General features: G+C 38.0%; 1 protein-coding gene across 5 annotated transcripts in view; it reads right to left on the minus strand.

The window, feature by feature from the left end:
- Positions 1 to 19,116, minus strand: part of CTNNA2 (catenin alpha 2) — a 1,143,090-nt gene that overhangs the window by 104,130 nt on the left and 1,019,844 nt on the right. For all 5 annotated transcript variants that reach the window (XM_045979218.1, XM_045979219.1, XM_045979220.1 and 2 more), the window contains 2 exons: positions 13,138 to 13,289; positions 3,514 to 3,627 (listed from right to left, as the gene is read on the minus strand). In XM_045979218.1, the coding sequence (XP_045835174.1) occupies positions 3,514 to 3,627; positions 13,138 to 13,289 (266 nt within the window). The remainder of the gene's footprint in view (positions 1 to 3,513; positions 3,628 to 13,137; positions 13,290 to 19,116) is intronic.

Consider the following 19,116-nt stretch of genomic DNA (forward strand, 5'->3'; position numbering starts at 1 on the left):
AGAGTCTAACATTTAGGCTTCAAGTACATGAATGTTAATAAATAACGATTAAAAGGGCTAAAACTCACTGGTCTACCTACTTGGTTTTACTTTTTAAAAATATTTTATTTATTTATTTGACAGAGAGATAGAGGTACAAATAGACAGACTGGCAGGCAAAAGGAGAGAGAGAAGCAGGCTCCCCACTGAGCAGGGAGCCCGATGCAGGGCTCGGACTCAGGACCCTGGGATCATGACCTGAGCCGAAGGCAGCTGCTCCACCCAGGTGCCCCTACCTACTTGGTTTTAAAGCAGAATAATAAATATAAGCGGTTAAAGTGTGGGTCCTTCGACTTTTACCAGTCTCAGACCATGAAGTAAATAGGAAAACTGAGGTAACTCTCCCATTTAGTAAGGAAAAACTTTGATTTCCTAAATTGTCCATGTTCTTTTAGCCTAAATTATTTGACCAGCCTTGTAATGAAGAACTACCTTGCGCTATAAGCATCATTGTCATCTTGTCAACTTGACAGTATGTGTCACATCTTGTGATACTTTCACCATGCAGTTCTCCTAATGACATCATGAGGTAGAACGCTGTGCATACACACATAGCACAGACACGCACATATGCACGGATAAGGGATGGAGAGGTTAAGAAAGTTGCCCAAAGTCACACAGCTTGGCCAAGCCCGTATTTAAGATAAGGTCTATGTGACTCCAAATAATATATTCTATCACCAAGGTTAAGTGTCCAAGAGTTGTCGCTAACCAATTTTAACCACATCAACCTATGAAGAGAGTATAAAATGTCATGTCTAGGATCACAAGGTCTGATTACTTCTACATTTTATCAGATCAGGGTATGATCATTCTCTGCCTGTCCCTCTCTCAGAAAATGCTGTCCAGAAGCAGCAGATAGGGACACATAAAGGAAATAAGCACTCTAATTTCAGGGTTTGGGAGAAATGTTGGAGTGGGACACTAAAAGCTTTTCTCCTACCATAACCTGCTTTTAGATTAATTTACCCTTTTCAGAGAGGAAGAAACACCTGAATGAGAACACAAAGTCAGTCCATTAACATAAGGGAAGGACTGGCTGCCGCAAAGAGTAACCACCTCTGTCAAAGACAACTTCTGCCTCCTTCACAATTTTGACCAAGTTAACATACTTCTCTGGTCAAAAGTTCGACCATCTGTCATCTTAGCGATTCAATGCACCCGCTTATTTCCAACTTACAGCCATAATTCTAGGTCTCTGATTTGTCATCATGTAATTATGGGCTAAAATAGGCTGAGTCAATAACTAATGCTGTCTGCTGCGAGTTAATCACACAGACCACATGACAGATCTCAAAGACAAATCAGCAAGTGCTGGGTCATAGGGGTACTTTGTTCTTACTCTCCTGGGCCATGTTCATAATTCATGCTGGAACATCTTTCAACAGAGACTACTGTCTTTTCACCTATTGGGGGAAAAATAATAGATGATATAGACAGGTGCTATCTGACTTTCGTTTCCACTTAATTGACTTGGTATCTATCATGAGATGCATGAAATGGAAGTACAATGGGATTGCATTCTTCCTGGCAAGAATGGGACTAATCATGCCATTTTGACAAGATGGTGACTATAAAGCATGATAAGGGTTGTATGATGTGCTTTGGTCTTTGAGAAAATGAGTCAATGGATACTGGAGTGTATCAATACCGAGTTGCAGTCAGTCAATCAAACCGACTTTGAATTGATTAATGTTTGGATGAAATACTCAAATTTGCCCTTTGTCATTGACATAAAAACTCTGGCTTTACTTAATTTTGAAGATGAACTGACTTGACGGATGAATTGATTTTAGTGTTATGCCAACACAGGTTCAAAAGCCTCTCAGCTTCATGAACTTAGTTTTCAGCACGGGTGGGGACAGGGGACAAGGAGGTGGGGTTTAGAGTTCACAAAAGATTTTACAAATAGGGGACTTCATATTCTTTTGTGTACTTTTTTTTACTGTCACCAGTCTGTGATCCAAAATAGTTTCTCTTCCAAGGGATGATGATTTTGTCACCCCTTATTGAGCATTTAATGGATGTCAGGTATTGTGTCCATAATTTTACAAATACTAAGTAATTAAACTTCCAAAGAATCCGATCAAGTAAGTTATGCACATTTTACAGATAATAGAACTGAAGCTCAGAGAAATTAAGCCACATGTAATGGAGCATGGTCCTTACTCTACTCTTTACAATTCAAAACAAGGTCGGTCTGTCTGAAATCAAAGCTGGTTCATCTTTAATATTCTGGTTTTACCCTCCCATTTCCTCATCAATGTCCATCTATATCTTGTGAATCATTTCACTGTTGCATGAGACTATCAGCACAGAAAGCACAAAAAGAGAAACTGGGTTTTAAGTACAAAGGTTTTCTTGACTCAACATAAGGCTTAGTCTTCTTTGAGTCCTCTTTAACCTCTGACTGTTCCTACTCTTCTTTCACAATTCCTGAACCAGTGTGATCTTTTTGGGGTTTCCTAATCACTATTCTAATTACCACCTCTTTCTCAAACTTATGCTTCCTCTACCTTTTTTTTCCTTAAGTGAAACTTAACAGGGAAATAGAAAGTAATTCTAATTAGAATACAATAAGAACACAGTCTAAAATGGAGCTGTTCTTACTGCATAAAAACTGAACCTTGGAAGGGAGGAGAATCTCACCTCCTTTGGTAATCCCCAGGGACTTAATCTTCTGAGACCTACCTTGATTACTTGCATCTATCCTCAATGAGATCCAATTAATAGAATCCGTCAGAATCCTCTTTGAAACACTTGTGTTGGCAGAGAGTGTCACAGAGTGTTCGTGCTCAAATGTCATCCAGAGCAGTGATCTTTCTGTTGCTTCCTGCTCCATGCCTTAAACTGGCAGATGTCTAGTATGTCTCTATAATTTCTTTTTCTATCATATGGCAAACTGCTCTAAGGCTACTGCCCTTGCCATAAGTAGGTATTGCGAGGAGGGTGGGGAGTTCTGTCTCTATTTTGATGTCCTTGAACCAGTTTCAAAGATGTGGTCTTATTCATCAGAGACCCTACATCAGAGTATGGAACCGTAATGGCCCAGACACTAACAAAGTAGTACTCTAATTTTCCATTTGTCACTGCCTCTTGTGTTAACAAGCTTGGTGACTTCAAGTGGCACTGCGGTGTCTGTGCTAATGCAAGATCTGAGCATTCCTGCATCCCCTAGCTGTTGAACCATCTAGACACACCCAACAAAATCCACTACACTCTTAAACCATTTGCAGTGATGTAGCTTCTCAGTTTCAAGTGATGGTAAGAGAATAGAGTGAACAGAAATCAGAAGCAGTGGTGGTTATTTCCATTGTGTAAAATACGAATTGCTAAGAACAACCACAGACGAAAGCACAGATTTCTGAGCTATAAATCTCTGGGATTTCAAGACCCTGGATCAGAAATCCCCTCAAACCAAATTGGTGTACATAGGCCCAGTGCATGAAACCCAAGTCCTGGATGTCCACTCACCCGTGCACTCTGCCCCGCAATGAGCTGGTCGTCCTCAGTCTGAACACTTGTCCGGCTGCGCACATCATAATCTTCCTGCTCAAAGTCAGAATCGTCCTCTAGTTCTTCTGGGGTCTAAAGGTAAAAAGGAAAAGAGAAGAATCAGTATATTTTAAATTGATCACCCTCATCCCCACCCATATGCTTTGTGCCTACAAAAGCTAAGTAGCTCCCAGGAAAGAGAGCTTGTGGGCAGTTATATGTAGGGGGGTATGGAGGAGGATACTGACTCTGATGGAGTCAGAAAAACCAAGCTGCCCCAATTTATCTTTTAAAAAAAATACGCTCGATTACGTCCTCCTGTAGGCATAAAAAGTCTGCTTAGCTCATGACATGACATGCTTTCTAATTTTAAGAAAAATATATTTGTGTGTTTTTCCATCCATAGAAATGTAAGATAGAAAATCACCATCAACAACAAAAGCTGTACCTATCATTGGTCTGTAATGCCCTTTTTGCTCTACTCCCAGTCTTTTCTAGTCTTAATAAGCAAAAAGAATCGATCGTCGCCAAGCCAACAGTTAGTCCAGATGAAATATCTGATGTGGTCACTAAACCGTAAAGCATACAGGTTGCAACTTGACTATCCAGAGTCAAGACTGCCTGAACATGAATCCCTGTGTGACCACTAGCAAAATCCTCTTACCTCTGGTTTCCTCCCCTGTGAACTGCTATTGATAAAAGTTCCTTTATGATTTTTGTGAAGACTAAGTAATGTACTTTGTGTAAAATGTCTGCATATAATAGGCATTTAAAAAATGTTTGCCATCATTATTACTTAGTATTTTTATATCAATTCATTCAAACAATTTTACGAAGTGAATCTACCAATCACTGTGCAACCACCAAGGATTAAATAGCTCTTTCACACATAGTATCAATTTAGCTAAAACCAGCACAGTGAAATAAGGATCATTCTCATTTGAGATAAGAAAACCAAGGTTCTGCAAAATAGTATGCCAAGTGTCTCTAAACTAATTAATAACAGATTAGAATTTAGACCCCAAATACCCAAATGTGTCTATCTTTTTCACATTATAAATCAGGTAAGAACTGGAGCTATGGAATGGCTTTAAAGTGAGTAGTTACAAGACAGGATCAGGAGGGAGACAAACCATAAGAGACTCTTACTCTCACAAAACAAACTGAGGGTTGCTGGGGGATAGAAAGGTAGGGATAGGGTGGCTGGGTTATGGACAATGAGGAGGTATGTGCTATGGTGAGTGCTGTGTAATGTGTAAGCCTGAGGATTCACAGACCTGTACCCCTGCGGTAAATAATACATTATATGTTAATTTTTTTTAAGTGAATAGTTACATGGAGATCCAGTCTATTCTGTGTCAGAGAAAATGCATGAATTAATCCATAGACCCACAAATAAAAATACTCCCTATCTTTAATGACCATAATAGATAACATACATTAAATGCTTTACATGTGCTAATCATGGTTTTCTCTAAGGACTTTACATATACTAATTCATCCAGTTTTCTTCACAGTCATATGATGTAGACTCAATTTTCCCCATTTTACAGATAAGGAAACTGAGGCACGAGAGGTTACGCCTTGTTCAAGGCCTTCTAAATCATGCAGCATGTGCTGTAGGCTACTGTTCTCTGTTAATTCCAAGAAGATGAATGTGGAGTTGGTGAGGATGGTGCATGAAAGGGAGACAGTGCATTAGTGCAACCTTCTCAGATCAAGTCACTAGACTAAAAGCTGACAGTCACCCACAAACTGTTCCTTAGCACAAGAAGGAGCACCAGATCTCAGGGCTCTGTATTTCAAAAGGAAGAAGCAGACCCCAGCAGCACTGATGATAAAGTAGCCCACTTACCATCCAAAAGGGCACACTGTGATTCTGCTGGTTTCTTTGGCTACTTAAATATAATTAATCAGGTGTGGTTATTGATGAAGCCTTGAGACTGGTCAGACAGGCATAAAATGGGGTCTTCATGCCAATGTCACCTTTTGGAAATAGTAATTTCCAAACTTTGACATGTCCTTCTTGTTTTCCTTCTCTCTCTCCATCAACCTTATTAATATTCACTCAGTCATCTACAGATGTTCAATTTTCTTTCACAGAATTATTAAAAGAAACAAGGAAGAAAGAAGTTCTGTTCCCATACTTTATTAACTAAAGCAGGGGTGGGGTGGGCAGAACCTGGTTCAAATAATGGGTTGTATTTCCATTGTGGACAGAGACAATAATCTCTGATCATTTTTCACTCTTCTGGAATGTACTGCAGAACAATTACAGCAAGTTGGTAAATTCTGCTGACAGATGAGATGACAAGATTGCAAGCACTTTTCATCATTCGTTTTTGAAAAGGAGAGAGAAAAGTAAAATGAAAAACCTCACTCAATAGGAAAAAGGGAAAATATGACAGTGCCTATAGTACTGTGTCCAAACATTTCAATGATCTGTGTGTTTAGCAGATGAGTCAATGACAGACAAAACCCGGCAGCCTAAGGTTAATGATGATGAGCTTTCACTCAAGTGACTAGGGCTCAGAAACCAAAACAAAGTTTAAAAATGAAAAAAATAAACAAATTAATTAAATAAAAACCTGGATGTGGACCCAGGGAATCTGAGTGTTTTTGGCCTAACTCTGCCACTCAAACTGTTTATATCACTAAGAGTTTTTTTACTTCTCTCCTCACTCATGAAATGGAAATAATAATTTCTATTTTCCCTGTCTGCCTCACAGGATTCTAGGATAAAATATATACAAAAATGCTTTGTAAATGATAAAAATGAACTCAAGTAGTAAGTGATAACATATACTTAATAACTGCAATAATCATAATAATAGAAATAATTTTTACCAACCACTATGGGCCAGGCATTCAGCTAAAGGATTTAATCCTTGTAACAACCTAATGAAATAAATACAATGCCTAGGGTGCCTGGGTGGCCCAGTCAGTTAAGCGTCCAACTCTTGATTTCAGCTCAGGTTATGATCTCAGGGTTGTAGGATCGAGCCCTGCATCAAGCTCCATGCTGAGCATGGAGCCTGCTTAATGTTCTCTCTTTCTCTCCCCCTCTCCCCACCCCCCAAATTTATGTCCATTTTACAGATGTATAAGCAAGCTCAGAGTTGTTAAGTCAGTTTTCCAGGGTGTTACACCTAGCAAGCTGAGGGGGTTCCACAGCCTATGCTCTTAACCATCGCAAGTAATACCAGGCAAATGGATGAGCTTAAAATATTTTCTTGTGCCTTCATCATTCAGCAAATCCACCCAAGTCACCCATATAAACAGTTCGGTGCATGTGCAGTTTGCTAATTATATGTAAATGTGTCTACTTCTCATGCTGTTATTTTTTGAATTATTCATTTTAACAAGGAGCAGTGCTGTGTTTTGGTTGGTCAAGGATCTCCATACGTTAAAAAAGACATGGAAATATAGTGAAGGTCTGCAAATGGGCCCACAGATAAGACCTGTATCATTAGGTAGTGTTTATAGGATAAAAATGAATCACCAATGTGTATAATTCACTGGACTGGAAGCTGGAACCTGAGGGTCAAGCCTCAATTTTGCCTTTCTGTGCTCCCAGGGAAAGCCTTTTTATAACAAACAAAAACCACTTTGGGTCTACTCTTGGTTCCCTGGATCTATTATCTCTTAGATTGCAAAAGTGGGTTTTATTTGTTAAATGGCATGATTAAAGTATTTGGCCTCTAAAATCTCCTCTAGGAGATTAATTTGTGCCTATTACAGAGGCCCAAGAAAATCATGTACTTGTCCAGGGTCACACCACACGTCAGTTACAGAACAGGATCAATCTACCTGCCTTTGGCTTCAAATGAAATCCTCTGTCTTCTCTACAGTTTCTGGAGGGAAGCAAAATAAGAAACAACTGAATGATTTAAAGTTGTTTCACCAGGACACATGAGAAATATATTAATCACCATTTAAAAGAATGGCTCAAATGTGTATGAGAGCTTCAATGGGAACAGAAAGAGGAGGACACAGAGAGGCAACACGAGAATCTGGGTGATGCATGAGGAGGGATTTCCCAATCAGAAAGCTATACCACGAGCATTACATTTTCCTGAAGTCAATGTAAAAGAAAATCAGTCAGGAGTGATTGGCCACTGGCATCTCTATCCTGGATTATTCTGGAAGCCTCCTGACGGATCTCCTTCTATTTTCTCTCCATACATTCTACTCTCTCCAGGAGATCCAAGGTGATGATTCTTGTACAAATGAAGTCAGCTTAGAACACATCAAAGGCTCCCATCTCATTCAGTGTGATCCTTAACACTACATCTGTGATTCCCCCTGCCTGGAACACATTTGTCCTAATATTTTTGTAGCTTGTTTCCTCCTCCTCCAAGTCTGTTCTCCAATGCCATCCAAAGAGTGACCACCCTTCATAAAACTCATACACACCCTGTGCTCTATCCCCTTATACTGCCTTGGTTCTCTCCATGGCACAGTAATTGGCATGTTCGACCTCCTTGCTTATTATATTCTGTGTCTCCCACCAGGGAAATATAGAAATAGAAAACAAACTTCTATTTTGTTTACCTCTCCATCCATACCTGAATGGAGAGGTAAACAAAATAGAAGTCCCTTTCTTGAAGATAGGGACTTTTATTTTGTTTACCTCTCCATTCAGGGCCCCTCCATCTGTGTGGAGCATCTAGTAAGCATTCAACAAATAATAAATGAATGACCAAGACTAAATTACTGAATTTTTCTGAAAAATCATATAAAATTATTTCTAATTACTTGAGTGGAACCTTAAAGGACCACGTTAATTAACTGGATAATAGCAACCTGTAATAGAAAAATCAGTTTTGTCATAAAAGCCTTCTCAACTCTTCATTTTCTAGCTCTGATGAGTAACTCCAATCCCTGCAGTTTTAATAATATTGTTAATTTGTTTAACAGATTGTATTTCATTAATTGATCGTAATAAGAAATGTCATCCCAGCAGGATGAGAAAAGAAAAATATTTCTCGGGAACCTACTAAATGCCAGGTCTAGGCTAGTGCTTTATAGGAAAGGCAATATCTGTCCTCATTTGCAGATGCGGAAACTGAAGCACAGAGATGAAAATGAGCATGCCAATGACCAAGAATTATTTAAGCCATAGGTTCCCAAATGCTTCAGTTTCAAAAACTCTCACTGAGTCTCAGTAATTTTTTCAAGGTGTCTCTTGGCTAAGAACAAAACGAAACAAAAACAAATAAAACAGTCACAAACTGAACAGTTGTGTTGATTAAGCAGTTAGATAACAAAAATGGATAAAGTTGATTAAACTTAACCTAGTGCCTGGTGCACATTGCATGACTTCTCAAATCTCGGAATACGACCAAACATCCACTGAGCTTCCTTCTTATCACTGCAACCACCAAAAACCCAGCTTCACAAATACAGAGTGTTATTAAAAGGAATGTACCAACCTGATATTTAAACTGTGAACTGAGAAACATCTGTATATTTCCCTTGAAATTTTAAAAGACAGTGCAATGCTCCAAGGGCCCTTTCAGGCACAGTTTGGGATTTATGAAGTTAAACTTTAGACTTTTATCAGGACTTAACTGTTTCCACAACCTGCTTTCAAAAGTATCATGTGCAACCAAATTAATGTGTTCCAATTACATTATAAAGGAATATAGATATAATAGACTTTTTCCCAGGGTTATTCTTATGAGAAGCAACTGTTTTTTCTTCCTTTCTTTCTTTCTTTTTTTTTTTTTTTTTTGGAATACAGATATCCTAACACCAAGATATTACCTCCTTCTACCCTACCCTGTTATCTTAATTTCCAATATTAAATGTCTAACTCTGTGTCTTAAATGCACAATTGGTGCTCATTATTTGCAGATACCTTATTTCGGAGTTTGCCTATGAACCAAAAGCTTCTTTGTAATCCCCCAAAGCAATCCTTGTGTAGTTTTTCCCAGCAAGGACCATGTAGCAAAAAACATGAGTCACCTAAGCTGTGTGTTTCCAGCTGAGGTAACGTTGGGCCCTTTGGTCTGAGCTCTTATACTGTAAATAAGTACCCTTTTTGTATTCATTTAGTGCCACATATTTTGCATCTTTGTGCCTTTTTTTGGTGATTTCTCTGCTTATAATGGCTTCCAAGTACAGTGCCCAAGTGTTGCTTGGTGGTCCTAAGTGTAAGAAAATTGTGATGTACCTGATAGGGAAAAGGCATGCATTAGATGAGCTTCCTTCAGGAATGAGTTACAGGGAGGTTGGCTGGAGGTCAAAAATATACATGAAATAAAGTGTATTCAAACAAAAACATGCACAAAACACAGTTATATATTGACCAGTGAATGAAAATGTAACCAGAGGCTCTTAGGAACCTAAGCATATTCTCCTAGGAAGAGTGTTTCAAGATTCTCTAACTCAATGTTCACAGCAACATTATGGAATGTAACTACTGCAAATAATGAGAATCAATGGTATGGCGGTATGCCAGATTTGTCTGTTCATTTTTTTAATTACCTTGCTGGGTAATTAGGAAATTCCTTTGTAGCTGATAGGTCACCAAATACAAGCCTCAGCCAGAAGCAAACAAAAAAAAAATAGTCTCACAGCAGAGGGGCAGAGTAGACCCGTTCTCAGGGAGAAATGAGGTTCTGAAAGGTAAGGTTAGGATACAGGAAAGATAGTTTTGTCTACCTCAGAGGGTTGCCTGGAACTGCCCTGGAGTGCCTGGATACCAACATCACATGAAATATATATTTATCACTGCAAGTCAAGGTGATGGAAAATTTAACCCTTCAGGGTGTGTTCTGCATTTATTTTTTTTTTTTCAGGGAAAAAGATTTCTTATTTTTACAAAGTATAATGAACACTTTGGAGAGAATGAGGCATGGCCAGGTTTGCTGGGAAAGAAATAGTTCTACTTGTCTCATTATCTTTCTTTCGAACTTGGTGCAATGGATTTTTTATTTTTAAGTAGACTTAATCATTATACTCAAAACGCAAACCAAGAAATTAAGTACAAAATGAAGCCATGTGGGTGCTGAATGGAGAAGGATTTTAAAAATAACAATTTGTACATACTGTACATTTCTCTCTTTAGTTTCAAGTGGTGTGAAATCCATCTGATCAAATCACTTGAAATGTCGAGATGCAGGAATGACACTTCAAGATATGGCATTTTATCTAAAATTATGTTTTTTTACAGCTCATGAATGAATAAATGAGTGATGGCTATAAACTTCCTCAGCCTCCCAGATGAATGGTTGTCACAAAAATGTGAAGGCTAACAAAGCAGAAAAATGGCAAAAGAGGGAATATGTCTTGAGGATTATAGTGGGATTTAGTGTCAAATGCTTTGAAAACATAATTTTCATGGTCTATTACCTTATTTCACAAGTTAGTATGTAATGGAAAAAGAATGATCTAATTTGTCACAGGTTTAAAAGCCTGACTACCTTTCTCTTCCTTCTCCTCCAATTCTCATCCCTTTTCTGTTACCTTCCTTATCTCCCCAGGTATCTGTTTCCACCACTACCAACACACACACACACACACACACACACACACACACACACCATTGACCACTGTGCCAGACAAGGTACTACAGTGAAGGGAAAATTAAAAACACAGCCTTTGCTTTCCAAAATTTCACAGTATAAAGAAGGTAAAAGACATAAAAGGGAATAATGTAATAAATGCTATCATAAACAGAAATAGTTATACACAGATGAAGGAGAGGGTCAATATTTTTTATGGAGAAAATTTGAAGGTTTCAGCCAAGTCTTGCAAGGTGTTAAGAGTTTGACAGATCTAAAATGGGCAAGTTAGAAGAACAGGAAATATATCTGATAGCCTCCAAATTCCAAACACGAGTGCTTGCTTCGGCAGCACATATACCAAATTCCAAACACGAACTCCACATTGTTAAGTATGAGAATCGTCTGTTGTAACTTATGCAATTGTCTGAACACTCTGATCATGAAATTATTATGAAAGACAGACATATTTAATGAGAAAACAATCAAGCTGAATTTAGAGACAAGAAAATTTGAAGATATTTTTTGCCCTCCCAAATGAAGGTGTTTGGAAATGTTTCAGGGGAAGCACAGATACCAACAAAGAGGGAAGAGAGACTCTTCCTGGTGATACTCTAATCCACCTGCTCAGATCACCATGGAAGTACCATACTGCACTCTGGAAATCACAGTTGAAGAGAATCACTCATGAATTTAATGACCTCAAAGATATCAAGATTCAGAGGAGAATTAATCTCACAGATAAAATACTCAAAGGACTAGGTATATATTGTTCAAAGAGAACAAAATACCAAAGATATTATTTGGTTAGTATTGTTTTACAGTGTTTAAAGTTATATTGGTTTAGATGTTCAGTGATCGCCCTGAGAGCAAGTTTTTCAGAATGCAGTGAACAGATACCTTGTGGTTTTACTGAGCAGCCTTAGAGACAACTGCAGAGGGTTAAGGTAGGGATGCACTCCAGTGCTATCTAACCCAATATGGTAGACATGAGCTACAATGAATTACTGAGAATTTTAATGTAGCTAATGCCACATGTCAAAAATGATAACATTTTAGATACATTTGATTAAGTTAATTATTAAAATTGACTTCACCTGTGGTTTTTTTTTTCCAAATGTGTCTACCAGAAAATTTGAAATTACAATTGTGGCTCACATTATATTGTTATCAGACAATATGTTCTCATGTTCTTACGACTGTCACTGCAGAAGCCCCATCTCTTTTTCAGTCTTAATAGCCCCAAATATATTTGTGTCATCAATTATGCTCTTGAATATTTTAAGTTTATTTTTAAAAAGTTCAGTGGGTAAGAAACTTATTTGAAAACAATGCCAAATTGTTGGTAAGGTAAGAAGAAAAAAAAATCTCATCTTACAATGAAATATTATGTAGCAGTTAAATGGAACAAGGGAAACTATGTGTCTTAATGTAAATAAAAGAAGGTACCTTGTGGGTGAACAAAACAAGTGGCAATGGATACTTATGTTGAGTTTTAAAACCTACTGTATTATATGTTTTCTAGAATATGGCTCTATCACACTTGGACAGTCATTTGGAAGGCTCACAGCTGCCAACAAAAGACTGAGGATGGGAAGCTTGTAGGGTGAGTGATGGGAAGAGGTTTGCTACAAAATTATACAGCCTTATTCATAAGATTGTAATTATTTGTTGTTAAGATAGTGTGACTATGTATCTGATCATTATCATCATCATCATTATTATTAATACTGCTAAGCTGGGTACTCTTCCTTTCTTTCCAACTCATGGCTTTCTGATCCTGATGGGAAAATTATGTTAGCCAGAGGAATACATGGTTAATAGCAGGGGCACCTGCAAGTTAGTATCAAATTTAGACAACACTGCATGTAAGAAATAGGCAGAGCATCACTCCTCAGGTTATTCAGTGTGAATCTAGGCTTGTTGGAATCACTTGTCCCTTTTGCTTGACTAAAGTGTTCCCCTTGTCTGACTAAATGAGGAGCCAAACAGTTTAACAAGTAAAACTAAGTAATTAACACAAACCAAGTAAATTCTCAGGAGTCTGTACCAGAAGCTCTGATCAGCTCCAAACTGTAGAAGCCTTACATACCCTGATCATCAGCACAGCTTTTCTGATATCTCGAACACCATCATACACCAGGCGAGAGGCATCAATGAACTCATTCTCTTCGAATGGTTGAGGGACGTTGGCACTCAGGGCTTCAATAGCCACCTCTACTTGCTCGGCAAAGCGTGGCATCACTGCATTAAACAAAGCAAGAAACAGTGGATTAAGCCATCTTTCTCTTACGCTCCCGTTCCAGCCCTTGGGCAAGGTGGCATGCTCCCTGTATTCCACCTGCTCAGTGGAGTTGTGTGCCTACCTGTGTAGTTTGGGGTGGACCCAATGCAGTGATCTCTGTACTACTTACTTTCAGCATAGGAAGTAAACCATTACTCCATGAATGGTGATGGTATGCAACTACAAGGTTTTGAAACCTTCTCAGGATTGTGTGCTATCATGTATACACATACATGTTTTGTGTTATTTTAACCTGAGTTAAATTTCATTTCTACTAGTTACTAGCTGTGAAACCTTAGCAAAGTTTTCTTAACTCCTTCTAAACCTGCTTCTTTGTCTATAAAATAAAAGGTTCTATCTTCTTTTTTCTTTTTTAGAGAGAGATCGATCCAAAGTAGGCAGAGAGGCAGGCAGAGAGGGAGAGGCAGAAGCAGGCTCCCTGCTGAGCAGAGAGCCCGATGCGGGGCTCGATCCCAGGACCCTGAGATCATGACCTGAGCTGAAGGCAGCGGCTCAATCCACTGAGCCACCCAGGCACCCCTGAAAGGTTCTATCTTAATGAAATGATGCATACACATTTATTGGATGGCATTTGGTCCTCAAAAAGCCTTGGTAATTATTTAACTAATATCATATGCTCAAATCATAGGTGTTGAGTAATAGATCTTAACCTATAGGATTTCACAGCAACATGTGAAGTGATCGGATGTATTTCACTTTTGTTGAGATAGGACTTGAGACTGGAGGTAGGGGGATGGTAATGGAGGGAGGCCTGTAGAAGAACCTTACAAGAGGGGAGACAGAATCCCAGAGCATTCCAGCACAAAGTCTAGGCTTACAGACCAGTGGGCTCAAAGCCAAATGCAGTTTTGTTTCATTTTACCAGGACCATTCAATGTGAAAGAAGATACATATATAAATCCCTAAAATGTTAGCACCTCTTTAAACAAAGACACCTACATACATAGTGGAGCTTTGCAGAAAGCAAATTCAGTGAAATGTCTGGAACACTTCCACTGACTACTTGAAAAAATGCTGCTGATTCACTGATTCTCAAAAATTATAATTCAATTTTCTCAGGTTTTATCTTGTAACAATCAATTCATATGGCAAATGAAAGCCAAAAGCACAATTCATTTTATTTACAAGGACAATAAAATAGAAACATCATTCATCTATTTTCATTTCTGAACTTTCATGCCTGATTCATCTTTATACTCATTTTCATCCTCTGTGGATACTTTAACATCCGTTTTAATCCCTAGTGTGAGAAACTCTGCTAAATTACTTTACTTTCTAGGGTCAAAGTATTTAAGATAAAACCTTCCTAGAAAAATGTATTTCTACTAGGTAAAGTCCAATGTTAAAAAGTGTATTTAAAAAAAAAAGAGAGAGGAGAGTTACAGGAAAATAGACTAGCCATTCTTTCAATAGAAATGATCAAAACCAAAGCATGCATGGGGTGAATTTCCTTCTGTGAGTGAATTACTAGGATTGGTTCTCTCTACCATTTGAATTTTTCATTTGTGCCTTTGAAATACTTTTACATAAAAGGAATTTGGTGGACATTGAGTTTTACTGCTACAAAAATATACCTCTAAAAACTACCACATGAAGCTTAGGCCATTCCAGCTTTCCATTTCTGTTGGAATAAACTGTTTTATATCACTAAATAATCTAGATCATTGAAATTGACCTCCCTAGGCATGAAAATATTGTTAATGCATTTGGGATTTCCCCATGAGTATTTTTCTTTAAAAAAAAAAGATTTTATTTGATGGATAGAAATCACAAATAGGCAGAGAGGCAGGCAGAAAGGTGGGGCGAAGCAGGCTCCCTGCTGAGCAGAGACCCTGATGCAGGGCTCGATCCCAAGACCCTGAGATCATGACCTGAGCCAAAGGCAGAGGTTTAAACCACTGAGCCACCCAGGTACCCCCCATAAATATCTTTCTTAAATGGAATTATAAATTCCCTTCCCTTCTTAAACTGAAAATTCTGAATATTAATTTCATTCTATTTGATGCCTAAGCTGCCATCATGACCATCAACAGTTTTACAGATTTGTATACCATCAGTAGCAGTTAGCTGTCTGCAGTTTTATCCCTAGTGTTTCACTGATAGTAGTTCTACATGTACATAAAATAACTACTCCGACAAATGAATAAGGCTAAAAACAGAAAAGTAGACCAAGGAGGTTAGACAGGTAATTCACAAAATGCTAAATCCCATATTATTGATAAATACATCATGCTTTACTTCACTAATAATTGGAAAACTTACAATGTGAACAACAAGAGAATATTTCATACCTCTTGGAAAGGGCAAACAAACTAAAGCTTAATAACACCCATCTTACTGAGCATGTGGAAAAGAGGAAACCCTTCTACTGTAGAAGGGAGTCAAATGGCCACACATCATTCTGGCAAACACTTTGACAAAATCTAATAAAATAGAGTCTTCTAGTCCCAACCAATGAGCTGAGACATTTTCTAGGGCATGGCCAAATATTGACTTCTAAAGAGGTACTGGTTAGCAGGGCTGAGTACACTGGAGTCACAGGAACATCTTTCTGTCTCTATGGTAATAGTTGTTTCTAAATAGGTTGAATAGTCCAAAAGTTAATAAGAAGAGTTATATTAAACCTAGGAATAAAAATAATAGCTTTAAGGGATCCCTTCCAACTGGCACTATCCCAGGGTGTGGAATCCACTAAGTGAGACATTGGGGAAATACAGTGAGCTGTTCACTCCATATTCATGGGCAATACATCAGGATGGAACAAAATGGATTTCAGGATATAAGTCAGAAGACAGCCACTATAGTCAAATGAGTAAGTCCTAAGTTCAAAGTGTTGACCAGGAAAAACAAACTGAAAAGATATACCATTTGTGAAATAATTTAAAAGTTCACAAAGAGTACTGTGTAATGAAAGATATATACATTTTATTATACATGTTCTAAAAGGATGTATAGTTAAGTATAGTGGTTGTCTTAGAGAAGGAAAGAGGGGCATAAGATGAGGTAGAGTTCCTAAGGAGGTTTCCTTTTTTTTTTCTTCTTCTTCTTAAAGATTTTATTTACTTATTTGACAGACCAAGATCCCAAGTAGACAGAGAGGCAGAGAGAGAGGGGGAAGCAGACCCCCAGCTGAGCAGAGAGCCTGATGCGGGGCTCAATCCCAGGACTCTGGGATCATGACCTGAGCTGAAGGCAGAGACTTTAACCCACTGAGTCACCCAGGCACCCCAGGAGGTTTCAAGTATATCTTAATTCTTAGGAAAATAATAATGTGAATCAGATACTGCAAAATGTTAATATTTGTTACACCTCAGTTGTAGAAGGAGGGTCTGTTATATTAATGTCTGTCCCTTTTTTACTTTGAATCTTCTCATGATTCAAATATTTGAAAAGATCAACAGATTATCCTCAAGGCTGTACTTTTTACAGAATAAGACTCTGATAAAATAAAGTTCTAGCTCTTGGACCAGAATGTAAAAGAAACCACTTTGATCAACAGTTTTATGTGAGAAAGTCCCTCAGAAATTGTGACTGTGACCAGATGCCTAATATTTGACCTTAATTAATAACTGCCCACTGTAGAGTTGAGTTAGGTAGGTACACCTGGTAGGCTCAGTCAGTTGAACACCCTGCTCTTGATTTCAGCTCAGGTCATGATTTCAGGGTTGTGAGATCAAGCCCCCTTCAGGCTCCACACTCAGTGGGGAGTCTGCTTGGGATTTTCTCTCTCCTTTTCCCCCTTCCCTCATCCCCCATAACTCTCTCTTTCACTCTCTCTCTCTCTCTCAAATCAGTCAACCAATCTTTTTAAAAAAATAAAAATAAAAGTTGAGTTAGGTAGTACCCACCCACTGGACCCTGGCTCTAGGGCACATCTCTCTATTTTCATAAAGACCTTTGATGGAGTATAAAAGGGTGATCAGTGTTGTTGTGTGGCTTTGTTCTGTTGTTGTGTAGCTTTGTTCTGTTTGTGCAAGATTGCCCTGAAGAAGATCTGAGGAGGAGGAAAATGCAGAAGGTGACATGTTATCTTTCTCCAACAGCCTCCAGGTCTGATTCTATGCCAAAGGGAAAGAGAGGAAAGCTAAAACCTAAAAAGTGACCACTGTCATAATGGATGTTCTGGGGCTGAAAACATGCTGAGGACTGCTCTGAAACCCTAAGTTTGAAGAAAGGCATTCTGTTTGCTCCAACATGGAGTAAATAATCTCTCTACGGAGACTAAGGGGGTGGCATATCATTATGAACAACACCATTATGGATGTGGCATTGTCAGAAGAGGCAGGAAAAGAAAAGTTCTTTAATAAAAAGATGGAACAGAATATAACATCAACCTTTTAAGGGTGAAAAATGGTGGGAGAGGAGGTACAGAATCCTCACTTATAAATGAGGGCTCAGAGTTCAATTTATCCTTAATATTCTAATGATCTTATATTCCTCAACCTGATAAGGCCTACAACTAATTCAATTTTGTTTACTTTAACCAAGAAGGCATTCATTTCTCTTATGTCAAGTCAGTGTTTCTCTGGGTCTGACCCTTAAGAAAATATTTCTTCATGCTCTGCTTTTAAGCACATTCAGTACTTATTTATTTAGGGCTTGGTCAACCACTACCACTCTTTAACCAATTCTTTAACCAATATACCTTTGCTCTCCAAGCTGCTGCACTCTTTCCTGTTTTAGTTTTGTCCTGTTTTGGTTTTTAAAGTGATAAGACAGAAAACAAAGCTCATGGAACAATGATACATCTTGACAAAATCCAAGATGTTAAATTATGAATTCTTCTAATACCTCTCATAATGTCTGAAAAATTAAATATCCCAAAAGTAATACTGATAGAAAAAGTCTGAAACTACTTCAAATATGATGCTGCTTCTGCTTCCCACTAATTAGAATAGAATACAGCATTGCCTTTATGATTCTCACATTATACATTAACAGAGTTTTTGATATAGGATTACATAAATAAATAGGATTACATAAATATTACATTATAGATTACAAAAAATTTTCTTTCTAGTTTCTAGATTACATCAAAAAGTGTAGACACCTCTTTATAGTTATTTATCAGAAATACTGTATTGCTCTTAATAGCTTATATCCTGAAAGGATGATCAAAGTTGAAAATAGACGTGTAAGTTCTTATTATGCTTTTGTATGCAGAGTGCACACCAGGCCACAGAATGATGGCATTCCAAGAGTAATGAAATCAGAGTTCAGCATGCATATGAAAATCAAGGTTGCCTCATTTAAGTGTCTACTGAGATCCTAAAAGAGAGGTAAGGAAGCTCTAGACTTAATCCTTCAGAAAGACATCAGAGGTGATCTTTCAAGAGCACAGGGTGAATCAGTAAAACAAACATGGAGTTGCACTAAAGATGCAAATAGGGCTGCTTACAACCATAAGAGCAAAATCCAAGGTTAACTAGAGATAGTGGAAATGAATGGCCAACCAACCCTACTGCCCCTGAGTAAACACCTAAAAGATTCACATCTAACTTTAAACACTTCAATGATTTCCTTTAATATAGAGGGACTCTAAAATCTTTATAAGATACAAACACAAACATCAGATAACCTGCCTGTGATTTTTAACCTATGTTTCTCCACCCATTCCTACAAATATTTATTGAAATGTTCCAATTAGACTGATTATTTAATGTCTTCAAAGGTGACATGGAAACATGCCATGTCATACCAACATGTCCATGATGAATTTATTTTCAAACTTAAATATACCTCTTTCTCTTTGGCCCAGGTGAATTC

The sequence above is a fragment of the Meles meles genome, chromosome 15 (assembly GCF_922984935.1).
Source record: "Meles meles chromosome 15, mMelMel3.1 paternal haplotype, whole genome shotgun sequence".
Classification (NCBI taxonomy): domain Eukaryota; kingdom Metazoa; phylum Chordata; class Mammalia; order Carnivora; family Mustelidae; genus Meles; species Meles meles.